This window comes from Anguilla anguilla, chromosome 7, assembly GCF_013347855.1.
Source record: "Anguilla anguilla isolate fAngAng1 chromosome 7, fAngAng1.pri, whole genome shotgun sequence".
Classification (NCBI taxonomy): Eukaryota; Metazoa; Chordata; class Actinopteri; order Anguilliformes; family Anguillidae; genus Anguilla; species Anguilla anguilla.
In genome coordinates, this window is record NC_049207.1 from 8,798,702 (window position 1) to 8,817,112 (window position 18,411).

Consider the following 18,411-nt stretch of genomic DNA (forward strand, 5'->3'; position numbering starts at 1 on the left):
TGATTACACTGAGCTACTGTAAAAAAGAAGACTTGTAATTTTCCACACGTATTATGAGCTGGTCGTTTGTGTGACTGACAGCCGGGTGTTAAAAGCTGTAGGAATGTGATCTTTAAGGTCTTGTCTTTTCGTGTCCCATGTTATTTATTGCCTTTGTTTTTTTTTCTCTTCTTTATCTCACTCCTGTCCCCCACAATCTGAGCAAGTAAAACAAAGCAATTTCATAAAGGCCTGGAGCCCTGTAACCTTGGGAGCGATGGCTATCGTGAGGTTGAGGAGGTAGCCTCACAGCAGTCAGTGGCTAAGGGGAAGGATGTTTGAGAAGTTATGAAGAGTTGGTGAAGATGTGGATTAGACGTCTGTGTTACAACTGCACGGCTAGAACCGATTTAACTGAGATGGTGTCTAGAGCATGTGTGTGTTTGCACCAGTCACTAGTATGCAGCATTGCAGTTTTGTGATGATGAGGATGATGAGGATGACGATGATGATGATGATGAAAATTGTGATTACATCATCAGAATACGCTTTCTTGTTGACGATGTGCGCTGCTCTTTTGTGGTGATGAGAACAAATGGCTGTTTCTGAGCTGGGCTGAGTCAGAATATTTGAGTAGTCATGCAGAGGTACATTAACTTTGGCACCATAAATAACTTTAATGTTATGCAGTTAAACCTGAAAGTATACTGTGTATAATGTAAAGTACACGCTGCCATCTGTTGGCCATTTACATTTGCGCATACGTTGTATGTGTGCTGGTGTCGTATATATATATGTGTATATATATGTATATATATATATATTTCCTGCTGTGCTAAAAAGTGACACATTCATGGCTTTACAAATAGCTACCTTGTCACATTTCGCTATCTTTCCTACATTTTGCTTCTTAGAGACATCTGAAACCTCTGACCAGCTGGTAGATTTTTTAAAACAATGCTATTTAGCCTCTCAGACTCTTGAAATGTCACTTTTCAGAGAAATCTGACCCGTGAGAGTATTGTGCTCATTCTAAAATAAAGGTTTAATTGTTATGTTAAAACACATGTTCTATACAGTTTTTATCTTCAGGAAGAATAGTATGCATTTTTGTTTGCTTCAGATGGTTGTTACAAAGGATAATGTTGTTTGTCAATTTATCTATAGTGAATAAGGATTAACAAACCCTGCTTAGTCACTATCCATCCACAATTTTTGTAAAATAATGAAGTGGAACTTTGTGTGGAGTGCCCTTCTTGCACTACCTTTTGGAAATGCATAATAGACCCTATCCATTTTATGGCAATACAATGATTATACAAAATTTGCATGAAATATCTAATCTTTGCTATTTCCTTTTAAATACAGTATCTGCAATAATCAAATGTAATCATTTGGTCCAGCTGAAATCCCTACAGCTGAGATCATTTGGGTGATGTCAGCCAGCTTGTTAAATATGCATCAAACATGCGTAACTGGAGAATGAAGGCTATGAAGTTGGCAATATTTGAACTGTGCACTGACAGATACAATATTTTCTAAGCAAGCTAGTCAGAAAAACATGCTAGCGAGACTTAATGAGTATAGCTCATAGACTAATGGTAGCAGCATGTACGGTCGATTGTAGATGTTTCAATGTCATGAATATGTTGTTCATACTTTAATTGATTACATGATCACAATTGATAGATGGCCAAATGAATGGCAAACAGTATAAATGCATGTTGAAGTGAGGCTTCATACTACAGCTTGACCTTTCTGTGACACATCTTGCCAATGTCTGAGGCCACGCTCTACAGTTATGGTCTGATTGCATGGAGCTTTCAACATCGGCTTGCTTGATTGGCCAAACTGATGTATTAGTCCACCTATAGCATTGATTATGCTAATGAAAAGAGGAGAGCAATTCATAATTGTTGTCATTTGTTTTGCATACAAGCAATTGCACTTAGCCAGGGACAAAACCGAGGTATGGCTATGTACAGACTCCAGAGCAAAGTCTATATACCAGGCAGCTGTTTTCTGTGTGGACCAGTGCGCTTGCAACTCAAGTCTAAAATCAGGTTGAAGAGCCTGGATATTCAATTTTCCAGCGCTGGTTTAGAGAACGTTGCTCAGTTAGCCGACTTTCCCCACTCGCCATTTTAAGCCCGTTTAATTAGCCCGTGGAGCCTCATTAACGCAGTATAACGCGGTTTTGTGCTGGTCAGATTCAGAGGAGCGAGAGCAGAGAGAATAAGAATCTTGAGAGCGGGAAGGGAAACGTTATCTCTTCTCAGATATTATTATGAGAACGTTGTTCTGTATGAGACATCGTGGCTGTGTTTGTGTCCTGCAGTGTCACTGTCTGACGCGTGATTATATACATGCGATACCGCCTGATTAGTCCCGTCAGTGGATGAAGTGTGAAGACAATGCCAAATAGTGTTCATTATGAGAACCAAATTGTACCCTTCAACCTCATCATCACGGCTTGTTCACTTTCTCCTGTGTGTCCCTTGGCTGATTTCATGCATGAATACTATTTTGAAAATTATTTAGGACAATAAGAACACTAATCTACTATTATACGGTAGACACATTAGAATCTCTCTTTCACTCTCTCTCTCTCTCTCTCTTTCATTCGCACTCACTCACTCACACACACACACACACACACACGCACACGCACATGCATACATACACACACTCACTCACACTCAGGCACATACGGTATTAAACAGCGGTCTCAACTGTTCTTATACAGTTGCTTTATTTCAGTAACCTGGTTTACATCGCTCAGTTTTAATGCCTGACGCAGTGACGCAAACAGATCCGTAGCGGGACCAGTTTGGGCAGGCTGACGGCGCACTGATTGAGCCCCGCCCAGTCCAGCTGAACCCCGTGACCTTGGAAACGCGTCGGGTCACGTGCGGAGCGGGATGGCATTCAGGTGCGCTCTGAAAAGCAGCCGCCTCTGCTCCGGAAGAGAGGTGCGAGAGAGGAGCGAGAGAGGAGCGAGAGAGGTGCGAGAGAGGAGCGAGAGAGGAGCGAGAGAGGTGCGAGAGAGGCTGGCTCACACAGCCAGGCGGGGCAAGCCATTTAAACCCTTCCCACGTCCCTGCCCCACTCACACACACACACATACACACACACACACACACACACAGGGCCCGCGTCCAGGAGGCAGAGAGGTGATGAGGAGAGGAGAAGGAGAGAAAAGCAGTGCGAAATGAACGGAGAGAGAAGAGGAGGGGATGGAACTGAGAGGAGTACGTAGAGCTGGGGGAACGCAGACAACAGAAAGGAGAGAGAGGAGGAGGAAAGAGAGAAAAAGAGAGAGAAGGAGGAAGAGAGGAGAGAGAGGGAGAAGGAGGAAGGCGAGAGAGAGAGGGGGATGAGAGAGACAGAGAGAGAGAGAGAGAGAGAAAAGAAAGAGGGAAGAGAGGAGAGGGTAAGAGAGGAGAGAGAAGTGTGCTGTATATCAGTCCCGCTACGTCCTGGGCCCGCAGCCAGGGGGAGAGAGGAGAGGATGGAGTCTCTCCCTCTCTCCCGGCCATTCATCACCACAGAGCCCATTAACTGCCCTTTAACTTCAGCACACTGGTGTAATCAATGGTGTTCCTCCCACCCCCGTCCCCCATTCAGTCAGCATTTACTGCACCAGCGCTCTGTGCCAGCGTAGGGAGACTCATATACAGGGGAGGGCGTGTGTGTGTGTGTGTCTGTGTGTCTGTGGGTGTGTGTGTGTGTGTGTGTGTCTGTTTGTGTGTGTGTGTGTGTGTCTGTTTGCGTGTGGGTGTGTGTGCGCGTGTGTGCGCGTGTGTGTGTGCATGTGTGTGTGTGTGCGCGTGTGTGTGTGCATGTGTGTGTGTTCGTGCATCTGTGTGTGTGCACACTTGAGTGTTCGTGTGTGTGTGCACGACATGAGTGTGTGTGCATAAGAGTATACGGTGCATGTGTGTATAAGAGTATGCAGTGCGTGTGTGTATATGAGAGCTTGTGTGTGTGCATATGAGTGCATACATGTATGTGTGAGTGTAATGGTGAGAGAAAGAGAGAGACTGTGTGCGTGTATGCCTGACGGTCAGAGAGGAAGTGAACAGGTGAATGTGCGTATCTGTTTGCGAGCGTCTGAAAGAGCACTCTCGTGTGCGTGTGCGTGCGTGCGTACGTGGGGGAGTGGACGCTGGCATTTGGATGTTTATCTCGTTATTCAAAGTGATTCTCATCACTGCATCGCGCCCCGAGGCTGTGCGGATTCTGTGCTGTGAATATTGATGGTCTGCTTCCCCCCCGCCCCCCCCCCCCCCCCCCCGGCCTGATCGCATCGCTTCTGTTCCATTAAAGATTCGTACGAAACGGCCAGGCGGGCGGACCGTGGCACTGTCCGGTGAGACCGCGGCCTCCGTTCGTCTCTAACGGTCTTACACTGCCACCTGCTGTGGCGTTTTGACCTGCTTCTCACCGCCATTGTGCCAGGAATGACATGCCACGCGGTCTGTAGGTAGCTGTCTGAGCATTGAGGGGGGAATAAAAAGTTATTCAAATGGCGTTTGTTCGATCAATCTGATGACCTCGGCTCTCAGTATGACAATGTTTTTCCCGATAAAGCCAGCTTGATCCAGTCGATAATATTCTGTCCCAGACGGCAAAAGAAGACACACGCATGCTTGTGTGTCCGGTTTGTACCTTGAAGAGGTTGTTCCAGCTTTTCATATATTTTTCATTGTTACGGGAAAGTGAATTTGGACGTGTTTGCTATGCTGGCCATGTTCTGTATATGTGAAGTGTGTAGCACAACGGAGGGTGACAGCAAAGGCCTTTGAAGTTTCATAGTGTTCCGGGACTTTGATGTCTGTTTCTTTTGCTTTTAAACATATTGGGACATTAAATTGCCATTCAGCTCCTGCGTCCATCAAACTTCTATTAACCGAATTGATTTTCTGAGTGGCATGACAGTGATCTGGGATTTTTTTTTTCTCTCCCAGAATGCCGGAGCTCCACAGCTGCGGACATCGTCTTCCTGGTGGATGCATCCTGGAGCATGGGCCCGGACAACTTCCAGCTGGTGAAGGAGTTCATCAGCAACCTCATCAAGTCCTTCCAAAACAACGCCATGGGCGAAGAGGGCATCCGCTTCGGGGTCACCGTCTACAGCGACGTGCCCAGGTGCGACCGCATCGCGAGAAAGGGGCTCCGTTTCTAGGGGTCAAGGGTCACAAGACCAGCTTTAAGCTTTGAGTGAGGTGATGGTGTCCTCAGGCCAAAACAGGCCTTGAGGGAGTTTCGCCGCTGATTTGAGCAGTTAAGCAGGGTTCCTACAGGCCCTTCTAAACTATGATAGTGTTTGGTGTCAATTGCGGTAAATTGATTGTGGTAAATTCAGAGTGATGATATTTGTTGATTTACTTGAAGGTGCTTGATTTTCTGTTTGTGTTTTAAGAAAAATCTAAATTACCTTTAGGTAATTCAGATAATTAGACCATTAATTTGCAATTAAGTTGTTTGTAAATTTTTGTGAAATTAAACTCGGTCCTTGAATTCTGCAAAAAGAAATTCTGTAGGCCTTACGCATACTTGAGGTAGTGATGGAGGTTGCAGTGATTACACACCGATCCAAGCTGCCCCAGGGAGGCATCCGAAAAGATTTCACACTCCTTTAGCGCTTTTCTGGCTGTGTTGGACACCGCTCTCTATCCCCCTGTGCCGTCTCTTAGGATGAGAATAGCGCTGACAGACTACACCACCCTGGAGGAGGTCCTGAGGGCCGTGTCGGACCTCCCCTTTGAGGGGGGGAACAGCAAGACCGGAGAGGCGCTGGAGTTCCTGGTGGAGTTTGTCTTCAGCTCCCCCATCGTTCGAGACGAAGCCCCCAAGGTACGCCACGTTGGACCCCATGTCCCGTAGCAGGACAGGACTGTTCCCTACAGGAGGCCAGAGCCGTCTCCCTACAAGAAGGAGAAACTACTTCTTTCAGACGGGCAGTCCCATTCCCTACGGAAGGGAGGCACTGTGTCCTATAGAAAGATAGGACTGTTCCCTACAGGAAGGAGAAACTGTGTAATTCATACGAGCAGTACCATTCCCTACAGAAGGGAGGCACTGTGTCCTGTTTAAGGGCAGTGCTATGCCTCACTGTTGGGCTGTACCTTATTGGACATGTAAAGTTATGGAAAAGTCCTGACTCCAACCTGCCTGACTTGTAATAGCCATAGTAATTCTAATGCTACTGAGCTGTCTTGAAATACCATACTGCCCCCTACTGGTCAGACCGGAGTGGACTGATTTCTGTAACTAATTTAGATTCTTGCCGTCTCTTCACCTGTACATTGAAAGGCACCTGATGAGTTACTGAGATGTGGAAAGGAGGAATTGGTTTTTATATTGAATTTCACTGATGTCAGACTGATTGAAAATGAAGTATAATAGATATCCAGCGCACATTAATGCATTCATTGTTTTGCTACGGCAAGCTTCAGATTCACTGATTGCTTCTGCGGAATGGAAATGCTCTCGATATATCATGGCTGTATAAGCTCTTCTACATTATGCTATCCTTCCTGGAGAAAAATATATACCTATTATTTGGGCTCGAACTTAATTTAAGATATGAGAGAAAGTATATTTTTAAATGCAATGGATCAGACCCTCCGGCAGGCTTTATCATTGTAATGTGCAGGCAGATCACACAGTTCTTCACAATGGACGATTTCCAGAGGCAATAGGATACCCAACTAAGCCCCTTTTAGAAAATGAGAAAATTCATTTTTACATGGGAATATATAGTGCGTCTGGCTGCATATTCTTCCATGCACCCTCCCTGTCTATTAGGAGACAGCTGTGTAGTATAGCAGTTAGAGAACTGGGCTTGTGACTCAAAGGTTGTGGGTTCAAACTGCAACACAGCTGTTGTACCCTGTACCAGTGCGCTTAACCTGAATTGCCTCGTTAAATGTCCAACTGTACAAGGGGATTGTGTGTAAAAATGAAATCTGGATAAGAGCATCTGCTAAATGCCATAAAACTATTATTAAGTACTGAAGTTACTTTTAAATTGTGATCAGAAGCGGCACTTGTCGCTAGCTTTGTGTCACTGTTGTGTTGGTGCATGTTATCAGATCACTATATTGATAACCGATGGGAGATCGACCGATGCGATTGATGGACCGGCCCAAGCAGTGACAGACAGTGGAATCTCTCTGTATGCTGTGGGTATGTTCCTTTTCTCCTGCACCCATCCCTCTCGCAGCCTCTTTGACTGGTACTGAGTGAAATATAATCAAAAACAAAATACATACTGTATATGTGAGCATATTTACATACTGTACATCCCAGTTAGCATGTGAGCATATCTGTAAATACTGCACATCCCAGTTAGCATGTGAGCATATGTAAATACTGTACATACAGTTAGCATGTGCGTCTATGTACATACTGTACATCCCAGTTAGCATGTAAGTGTATGTACATACTGTACATACCAGATAGCATGTGTGCGAATGTACATACTGTACATCTCAGTTAGCATGTGAGCATATGTAAATACTGTACATACCAGTTAGCGTGTGTGTCTATGTACATACTGTACATCCCAGTTAGCATGTGCGTCTATGTACATACTGTACATCCCATTTAGCATGTGTGTCTATTTACATACTGTATATCCCAGTTAGTATGTGTGTCTATGTACATACTGTACATCCCAGTTAGCATGTAAGTGTATGTACATACTGTACATACCAGATAGCATGTAAGTGTATGTACATACTGTACATACCAGATAGCATGTGTGCGAATGTACATACTGTACATCTCAGTTAGCATGTGAGCATATGTACATACTGTACATCCCAGTTAGCATGTGCATGTATGTACACACTGTATATATATCCATTAGCATGTGAGCACATGTATCTGTGTTATGGGCATGTGAGTATGAGTGCGTATATGTACGTGTGTACGTGCATAAAAATATTTGCGTGTGTGCAGGTGCGAGTTATATGCATGTGATTCTATCAGTGCGTACGCACATGTGTAGGTGTGTCTGTGCGTGTGAGAGATATTAAATCTCTCATTCTTTGGTCCCAGAGCACCGAAATAATCACAGCTCATTAGCCATCGGCTGCTTAATTGCGGTAATTTTTCATCACGATTTTTTTCCCCGCTGCACTTTTGACACCGGAGTCCGGTTCGTTATTAATCAGCCCCCGAGAAGCCGCCGTAAATCTTGTCTGCTTAAACTGCGTGTGACGCGTCTGGGGAGCGGCACAAACAGGAGCGTTTAACGCACACAGCTCCCCGCGTCATCGCTCACTAACTTCTGACACTGTGCTGTGCGGCTGAGCCGGGCGCCGGGCTGCTGGAGGAATTCTGTTTGTCGAGTTGCGCTGTGAGAGCTCGAACTCGCGGGGAAAATGGAGCTCTGTATGTCCGTGCGCGGTGAAACTAAAGCGCTGAATTTTGACACAGGGGTCAGAGACGTGGACCAATCGGAGCTGAGGAAGATTGTGACGGAGCCCTATGAGGAGCACTTGCTGCTGAGCCATGATTTCTCTTACCTGTGGGGCCTGCTGCCCAAGCTCTCCCGCCGAGTGTGCTTCACTGCCTCCGAGCCCCCCCGCCCCGTCAAACAGAAGGAGGCTGGTGAGCATCGCCGGCCGCACCCTCTCTGGCAACGGCCACCAATCGCTCACTGACACAAGGTCTCCAACGGCAACCAGCCAATCGCTCACTGACACAAGGTCTCCAACGGCAACCAGCCAATCGCTCACTGACACAAGGTCTCCAACGGCAACCAACCAATCGCTCACTGACACAAGGTCTCCAACGGCAACCAACCAATCACTCACTGACACAAGGGTTCCAACGATGACCAACCAATCACACACTGACTGAACATCTCCAACACCATCCACCAATCACACACTGATACAAGGTCTCCAACGGCATCCACCAATCCCATACTTACACAAGGTCAACAACAGCGACCAGTCAATCACACGCTGACACAACGTCTACAACACTGTCCACTAATCACACACTGACACAAGGTCTCCAAAGCCGTCCACCAATCACACACTGATACAAGGTCTCCAACGGCATCCACCAATCACATACTGACACAAGGTCAACAACAGTGACCAGTCAATCACACACTGACACGTCCAAAACACTGTCCACCAATCTCACGCTTACAAATCCTCAGTAGTAATTATCCAGTATACATGTACCAAAAAGTCCTCCTCAACACTTGCCTCTAGAACATGAACGTGATGTGTGTTTGGGTAGAATTGTCTTCATGTTCTGCATGCAGTATTTAACATTGAAGACCACAGTGGAAATAAGCACTTTTAATACTTTAATATTTTATCCTTAGGAAAGACACTTTATTTTAACGTTCTGTTTTAACTTCTTGCCTCAATAAGCTGAACTAAACTGAAGTGGTCTGTTCGCAGAGCCCCAGCGGGTCATTGGGCCCAAGGACGTTGTGGTCAGTGAGCTGGGCCACAGCTCCCTGCGGCTCACCTGGACCCCGGCCACCGGGGACGTGACGGGCTACCGGCTGCTGGTCACCCCCATCTCCCCCAAGGGCTACCTGGACTCCGCCCAGCAGAGACAGGTGAGGGGGGGTACCCACCACTGGGTCTCTGGGGGAATGTTGGCTGGCACATTGAGGGGGAAGGGGGTGTACTAAGGGGGGTGCGGACAGACGGTCTGGCATGACGGGGGTGGCGTTAGCTACAAACGCCATGCGTGGCTCAGCAGGGTTGGGCAGGTCCAGGGAGGGAGTGTGTGTGTATTGCCCGAACAGAGGAGCGCAGCAGGAAGTGGGAACGCTGGGAGAGTGACCTTGTCTCTGCGCGTCTCGCTGCTTTAGCCCGGTGAATAGCGACGAGCCGCTGCTGTACCTGCCCCCGCTGCGGGCCCGATGCCTTCTGCAGCTCTTCCCCCCGAGGGGAACGCGAGGCTCCGCGCCGTCGGCACGCGTGGGCGCCCGCCGCGCAACATGCTCGCCGTCGCTGCGCTTTTCGCCCGAGGGGTTCCTGGTTCAAATCCCGGTGTGGGCACTGGGAGAGGCTGCCTGCCGACGCGCCCGTACGTTAGCTCGTGCGCGAACGCAGCTGTGTCCGCGGGTGACAGATGGCGGGAAGGCGCCGCGCGTGACTGCGCCGCGGCGTTATGTGGAATGGAATGTCGGCGCGGGCGCTGGTGTGAAAAAAATGTAAAAAACGAAATCCGGGGGGACGGGGCGTGCCGTTGTGCTCGTCGGACGATGTTACGCCACCTCGTCGTTGGGCTCAGAGCGTTCTTGGCAAGCCTTTTTTTTTTTTTTTTTGGTTTGGTCGTGCGGCACGGTGGGGAGGGGCGTGAGCGGGGCAGTTTGGCGTGACCCGGAGGCGCGAGGGGCCCGGGGTGAGTTCCCTCCCACTCAGGGGGGCGTGAAGGACGCCCTCCCGTGCGGGCAGGGTGCCCACCGCCCCCGCCACTTTTGGAAGCCATACGGTGGGTCTGGGTTAGCACGAAACTCGCGGCCGCGCCGGTCTCTTCTGAACCATATGGCGGGTTTTCATTAACTTCAGAGTCAGAAAGAGAAATTCGAACTGGCAGCGTAATTATAGAAAGTGCTGAGGTCACAGGAGCTGCCCCCAAACCCGGCACGAAGCCACTACTGTGGGTGCACGCGTGTGTGTGTGTGTGTGTGTGTGTGTGTGCGTGTGTGTGCGAATAAGTAAATGGTAGTGTGTCTGTGTGGGTGTGTGTGAGAGAGGGAGAGAGAACCCTCCTTAGAAATTTCTGCACTATGTGATTTAGGACTTGAAGTATATTTAATTGTTACTTAATTGATGCCGTGGGTTCTACTGTAATGGTTAAATGTAATTCTATCTCTTTGTAATTATAATGCAGTTCCGTAGGGTTGTTCTATCAGGATTTCAGACTGCCAGTGATGGCAATTGTGAATGTCCTTAAGGTGCATGCCTTTCCATTGTCAGTGTGAGTATGGGTTTCTGAGCAGGCTGGCCCATGACCCCTGACCTCTCTTCCTCTCCTGATGGCTCTTATGACAGATTGACCTGAAGGGTGACGTGAGCTCTTTGGTGGTGACAGACCTAACGCCCAGCACTGACTATTCCTTCACCACCTACGCCATCTACCCTGACCTCATCGGAGACTCAGCTACCATTACCACAAAGACAAGTGTGTACCGCTCTCACCATATATACACACACACATACCCACACACCCACACACACTCACACTCTCACACATGCACTTATACACACAAACACACTCACACATTCTACAACACAGAAATGTGTTGTCTTTGACTGTTGATGTGTGTGTACGTGTGTGTGTGTGTGTGTGCGTGCGTGTGTGTGTGTGTGCGTGCGTGTGTGTGTGTGTGTGATCACCGCAGCGCCCGTGCCCCAGGTTGCCAATTTCCGTGTGGTTGAGGAGGGACTCTTCAGCCTGCGTTTGGCATGGACCTCGCCTCTGAAGAGAATTAACGGATACAAAATCTTTATTCCTCGGTGTAAGTAGGGAATTATGGGCGTTACAGAACCACAGTTCAGCGGACTTCACTGCATCCCTTCATTCATACAGAATAAGCAAATGTTTTATAATAGATGGCTGTGTTTTTACTTTACTGTACATTTGGAAATGTTAGATACAATATCCTGATTGATCAGGTCTGTTTGGGCGTGGTAGCAATGGCATCACTAGCACTGTTTGGGGTTTGCGATGGTTTCAGTTGTGGGTTTGGTGATGAGTACGTCAGCTCATGGCTGTGACATTGTCTCCAGCGAACAGACCGGGGCTGACGTACGAGCAGGTGCTGGAGGGCGACGTCTCCTCCCACCTGATCGAAAACCTGGAAGAGGACAAGCAGTACACCATCAGCATCTATGCTGTTTACCCCCAGGGCCCCAGCGAACCCGTGTCTATCGTCGGCAAAACACGTGAGAGTCCCCTTTTCAGTCAGGAGCACCTAGACAGTTCTCTGTGGCACATTTTCAGTATGCAGCCATTTTTATTTACTGTCATTGGGCAGAGGTGGAAAATCCAGGTCAGAAAAGTAAAAGTCACAAATATTCACACCTCTATTGCAAGCTCAGTAGAAGCTTTTTTCCCAGCAACCCTGATATTTTTATTTATTTAATTTATTGGTGCCACACGTTATTCATCCTTACTGAAATAAGGATGATACTTTGAATACAGGAACTTCGGCATCGTGTTCATTGCATGTGTATCTAGATTTGTCCACAAGGTGGCAGGATAGCATTAGTGTAGCTGCTATCTCCCTGAGTGTGCTGAGATATTATTCCTTCTGAAGCTATTAACATGCTCATAGATTTTCAGCTTTTCTGTAATATATATAACATATTACAATTTCTCATCTTATCACATCACTGGTACGTTCTGATCTGACTGAAATGTATTCATAAACCCTAATTTTGTGCTTTTGTCACAGTTAAATAGGGTGACCATATTTCACCATATGAGCAGGTGTGCCTTATGACCATAATACTAGGCTATTTGTTTACATTTGGCCTATAAGCAAAACTTAGCCTAACATTATTGGAATTTAGAAATCCCACCTGGATGGATATTTTCAGTCCCCAAATCAGAAATTTCTGCAAAAAGAGGATGTCTACTCTACGTCTAAGTTAAACAATACACTAACTTACCTGTCTGTGTGTAACAGCTGCTGACACAAGCTCTAATTTGGCTGTTGTCGCTCTCACAAAATGTGCCAATTTTGCTGTTTTACTGTGTCATAAAATTTGTGCTAATTGGCTTCTTCTGTGTGTCACAGAAAAATGAGCTAATTTGGCTGTTCTGTGTATCAGTTAAAAACTGTGCTAATTTGGCTGTTCTGTGTATCACAGTTAAAACAAGCGCTAATTTGGCTGTTGTCATTGTTTCACAGTTAAAACATGCTCTAATTTGGCTGTTGTCTGTGTGTCAGTTAAAGCATGCTCCAATTTGGCTGTGCATAGTGTGTCACTGTTGAAACGTGCTAATTTGGCTGTTCTGTGTGTCACAGTTAAAACATGCTCCAATTTGGCTGTTCATAGTGTGTCACTGTTGAAACATGCACTAATTTGGCTGTTCTGTGTGTCACTGTTAAAGCATGCAGTAATTTGGCTGTTGTCAGTGTTTCACAGTGAAGACATTCACTAATTTGGCTGTTGTCAGTGTGTCACAGAAGAAACAATTTGTTAATTTGGCTCTTGTGACAGTCAAACCCGTCCCTTAATTCTGCTGCCATCTGTCTGCCTCACCGTGAGGCCTCTCCTCTCCTCTCCGCTAACGTCGCTGTCGTCCGCGCGTGTGTCGCAGTGAAACTGGTCCCCGTGAAGGAGCTCCTGGTCCAGAACGCCACCACGGACACGGTCCAGGCCCGGTGGCGGGCGGTCAAGGGTGCCACAGGGTACCGGCTCACCTGGTCCTCCTCAGGTACGCTGTGACCCCAGTGCCCTCCCGCAGGGGGGGCGCAAAGTCACTGTCACACCTGAGTGTGTGACATGAAACACAGAGACTGGGTCTGGCACGAGTCTGACAGAAAGACCGTCACATGATGTCTCTGTCAGGGAGAGACCATGAAAAACATTGTAGGGAAGATTGCCTGAGAAAACTATGAAACTGAAAGTGGTTTATGCAATAGTGTGGTATTGCTCTCTCTTTTTCACTGATGTGAAAACACAAGCATTTGAATGAGAGGTCCACCATTAATTAAAAGAAACTGAACTGAGAGTGCTATCAAAATTGGAATAGTGTTGCTAAAGAATATCATGTGTTTGACATATATTTACATGCTCACCATCAAAGTTAGAAGTACTTGAGGGTTACGAACAAACTCCACAACCAATGCATTCATATCTAAGAGACTATATGCCAAAATCCCCTGCTTCTCTTGATAAACTGTGCCTTTTTTTATTTGCAGAGGGACACATTGAGAACCTGAACTTGGGTGAGGCGTACAGCTTCTACATGATCCAGGGGCTCCACCCAGGTACAGAGTACACCGTGACAATCAACCCCATCTTCGTGGACTTCGAGGGCCCCGTCACCGCGGTGAAGGCCAAAACACGTGAGTGACCGCTGACAATACCCGCGCAGCGCTCTGACAGAGTTCACAGATTCATTTCATCTGTTGCCCGTTCATTGGAAATGCCCTACACATGCGCGACAAGCATATTATCATATGTGTGCCTGACAGTCTTCTCAGGTTTCTCCCTCAATATGTTATTTAAGATACATTTTTCTGTAGTTGTAATTGTAGTATGTATGTGAGTCTCATAGCCCTTTACTACTGAATTATAATAAAAGTTTCAGGGAATAAGCTTACTATACAAGCTGCACAATCTGTATATCTGTGATGTGTCCTGTCCATCAGAATTCTGTAGGATTCTGCTCTTTTTTAATTGCTGTGCTTGGACAAGCAGGTGCATGTTCATTAATCATGTATTCATCCATTATCTATACCCGCATATTCCTGGTCAGGGTCGTGGAGCCTATCCCAGCATGCATTGGGGGAGAGGCAGGAATACACTCTGGACAGGCTGTCAATCCATCGCAGGGCACACACACCATTCACTCACACGCTCATGCCTGAGACAATTTACACTCTCCAATTAGCCTAACAGGTCTTTGGACTATGGGAGGAACAGGAGTACCTGAAGGAAACCCTTGCAGATGGGGAAAATATGCAACACAGAAAAACAGGGATTCAAACCCGGGACCCTCTTGCTATTCCCTGCACCACCGCGTCACCCATCACCTCTGCATAAATAATTGAATTCAGCCAATAAATGCCAATAAATGAGTCAGCCAATGAATGAATCAGAAAATCTGTCAAAATCTGCTATCTATTGCAGAGCTGCCACAGCTGTGTAAGCTGTGCCCAGGGGCTCTTGCTGCATGCCGCAAGCAGCAATGACGACGGGGGTTGTGCTGCTGAAACATTATCCTGTCTGGAATAGGCCTGCAGTAATGAGGTCGCCCAATTGTATTAATATAGCGTTATAGCATTGTGCTGCTCGATCACCATGGATGACTTACTCATAGAGGTCTGTGGCAATGAGACTGTCTTCCCCAGACCATCCCACTAGGATCTCCCCTCTGTCTGTTGTACGCATCATTCAATCTCCTGCATGTCTACGGCAGAAATGGCAGCATTAGTCAGGTCTATATAAAACTTTTATTGCTGAAAGGGACTCTGCTCCAGTGCTGGTGAGTCATTTGACAGGCATCGGAGAGCACTGGTCTGGTCCTTCGTGACCGTGGTAATGGCCTCTGCGCAGCTGGACCCTGGATGTGGGCTGTTACGAGCTGGAAAATTAGTTAGCAGTGGAATTGACCGCGCTAAAATAATCATGTTGATGAATACAATGATTCCTCAATGCAGAAAAAGGTACTGTGATTTGTAACATGGATCAGACCGCGGCCTAACGTTGCCGGACTATGTTTAGCTGTTGACAGCTCATGACGTCTTTCCAGGTGAGAAATTGCTTGCTGTGAGCTTCCTGGATAGTAGGCAGGTGTGCGGTGGTGTATTCTTAGTCTCCGATGCTGACGGTACGATGGACAGTCTTTTTTTAAAGAAAAAAAGTGGCATATTTGTCTGTTTATATCTCTTGCTTCTTTCTGAATTCAATCAGGTGTGATGATGTGACAGATGACTTCACCATCTGTGCCCAATCAAATTCAAAGTCACCTTAAAAAGTATCATAATCAGTCGCTGATAATAAGTTAATCAAACTGACGGCGAAAGCAGGTCATTAACCTCCTCTCAGACTCTCAGTGGAGCGGAAGTTGGAAGTGTTGTGTGTCGGCAGATAGATGTTCTCATTAATGTTCTCTCTGTCTCTCTCTCTCTCTCTCTCTCTCTGTCCCTCTCTCTCTCTTTCCCTCTCTGTCTCTGTGTCTCTCTCTCTCTGTCCCTCTCTCACTCTCTCTCTATCTCTCAGTGGAGAGCAGTGCAGTGCAGACTCTGAAGGCCACTGGTGTGAGCACCAACAGCGCGCAAATTTCCTGGAACTCGGTAACTGGTGCCACAGGATACAGGCTGGCTTGGGGCCCCACTCCAGGTAAACTTCCCTGTGTACCTCCGTGTAACGCTACACACACACCGTCCACTTACACACCTGTACCATCCAGAGACCCCGTCACCATGCCTGTGCACTTGTGCATCTCTCTCCTCTCTCTTCTCTCTTTCCCTCAAATGTCAAATTTCAAAGCACTTTATTGGCATGACAAATACAGGCATTTGTGTTGCCAAAGCAGGTTACATAATAAAACTGTGCAATATAGATGATAGATTAAGAAAAAAAGAAATAATAACAATCCAACAATCTCTCTCTCTCCCTCTCTCTCTCACACACACACACACATGCGCCCTCTGTCTCTCTTTTCTCTGAGAAAATTGATGTTTTTTTTGCGATAACAGGGGAATCATGTTTTATTGCACTGTGCCCTGACCCAGTGCAATTAGAAACAGATCTGAATAAACATAAATCAGAGTGTCGTGTCAGCGACAATGTCATACTCCTAAATTAAGGCACAAAGAATGAAGAATGTGTGTCACTCCAACGCAGTTACTCACTGCTGAAAGATCCTACCAGGTTCCATGAGAGATGGGCAGCTCAGAAAAGAGCACAATTACAGTATAATTACAGCAGGATGGAATGACCACACACAATGTCCACCAATTTCAGCCATTCCGGGTCTTTCTAGAAGCAGTAATTGGTTTGCGTGCTGAATGAAAGTCAACAGCAGGTAACTAAACTAAACTGCTTCTACCTTATAGTACAGCCTGGAATGACTTGGGAGCGTCATATCCATCACAGACTGGAACACATTCACATAGCACAGCCAGTAGAGGGATGATTAGAGGGGTTCTGAAGCAGGGGGGTGGGGCTGAGGTTTTACCTTTCAGGTCTTGTCTCCTGATCAAGGCCAGCTGCTGCAGATTAGGCCTCGCTGGCTGTCAATCACAGGCTAGGATGCAGTGGCAGTTTGTAGTCTGCCCCTGATTCCAGTGACTCTTCAGAGAGAGGAGGAAGGGGGGAGGGGGGGGGGAAGTGCTGGCGTATGCCACAGGGATGTGGGGGGGGGCAGTTTGGCGATGTTTGATATCACTTCAGAGTTTTCACGGGGTGGGTTGGGCCTTTGACTGTGTGAGTGACAATGGAAATGTTTTCAAAAGAAAACGTCAATAAATATGTGTTGTCTTTTTTTTACTGAAGAGGATGCTTTCTGTTTCACAGAGTTGTTAGGTACTACAGATGCAATATGCATGACCAGGAGCAACAATTGATTGGGACCAGATGAAAGAATAGAGGAAATCAATTATTCAGTCAGTCTCTTTTGATTGTATGGTAATTAGATTACCTAGATTTTAAGTTTAGATTACCTATTGCAAACTTTTTGCTCATTTTAACAACTGGGTGTGAATGTACTGTATATAAAAATATGAGAAAGGAGACTTAAGAGAGACAGCAAGGGCTCCAGTATATTGCAGAAACACAACTTGTGATTGGTTGACAAAATGAATTGGCTACTGCAGTCATTACATTGGTGTGGTGGATTGTCAAAGAGTAAAATGAATGTGCAAGCTAGGAATGATGCAGTATGGTGTACGATGGATTGATGCGGGTTCATTAGTTAAAGGTTACATGTGGCACGGTTTCTGAAGAACCGATCAGTGGTTGGTTTGTAAAGGAAAAAAATTAGGTGCATTTTTCTCTCAGTGATTTGTGAATGAGAGGAACTGAGACAGGTGTACTGATCAGTGATTGGTCGGCGAGCTTGGTTCAGGTCAGCGGTTGGTCGTTGGGTGCAGGACGTGACCGCAGGTTCTCCCGTTGGTTCCTGACAGAGTTCGCGGGGCGGGACCGTCCCAGACAGCTGGCTCTGAACGGCAGCACCACAGTGTATCAGCTCAAGGGCCTGTTCCACGACACGGAGTACGTGCTGTCCCTCTACGTGCTGTTCGGCACCTTGGTGGGACCCGGAATCACTGCCACCTTCCGCACGTGTGAGTACGACTCGCCCCGCCCACCCAAAACCTGCCCCGCCCCTCTAACCTTCACTCACCCGAGTACCACCCATCCCCATCAACTTGCTCACTCGTTCCATCCCTCCCTCCTGTCCAAATACCTCATCTTTGATGACCCCAGGCTTGCCCGCTCTTCAGCTACCCTGTCTGAATGCTAACACAGCTGTGAGTGCTGTAAACCTCAAACAACTCTCAGCTTCCAGGTTTGTATCCTAGTTTATATGTATTTTATGCGTGTTTTTCTATTTCGTTCCCCTGCATGGCAGCACCCCTGGGCTACGTCTCCAACTTCAAGGTAACAGCCTACAGCAGCACCTCCATCACCGTGGAGTGGAGTCCCATTGTGGGCGCCACAGAGTACAAACTCACCTGGAAATCTTCGAAAG

The 18,411-nt window shown here is 46.9% G+C and overlaps 1 protein-coding gene across 1 annotated transcript in view; it reads left to right on the forward strand.

Annotated features, from left to right (window-relative positions):
- Positions 1 to 18,411, forward strand: part of col7a1l (collagen type VII alpha 1-like) — a 90,264-nt gene that overhangs the window by 10,714 nt on the left and 61,139 nt on the right. The window contains exons 3-15 of the mRNA XM_035426179.1: positions 4,950 to 5,130; positions 5,679 to 5,838; positions 7,080 to 7,173; positions 8,431 to 8,604; positions 9,417 to 9,580; positions 11,028 to 11,157; positions 11,378 to 11,494; positions 11,766 to 11,921; positions 13,306 to 13,422; positions 13,910 to 14,056; positions 15,936 to 16,055; positions 17,846 to 18,004; positions 18,292 to 18,411. Of these exons, the coding sequence (XP_035282070.1) occupies positions 4,950 to 5,130; positions 5,679 to 5,838; positions 7,080 to 7,173; positions 8,431 to 8,604; positions 9,417 to 9,580; positions 11,028 to 11,157; positions 11,378 to 11,494; positions 11,766 to 11,921; positions 13,306 to 13,422; positions 13,910 to 14,056; positions 15,936 to 16,055; positions 17,846 to 18,004; positions 18,292 to 18,411 (1,839 nt within the window). The remainder of the gene's footprint in view (positions 1 to 4,949; positions 5,131 to 5,678; positions 5,839 to 7,079; positions 7,174 to 8,430; positions 8,605 to 9,416; positions 9,581 to 11,027; positions 11,158 to 11,377; positions 11,495 to 11,765; positions 11,922 to 13,305; positions 13,423 to 13,909; positions 14,057 to 15,935; positions 16,056 to 17,845; positions 18,005 to 18,291) is intronic.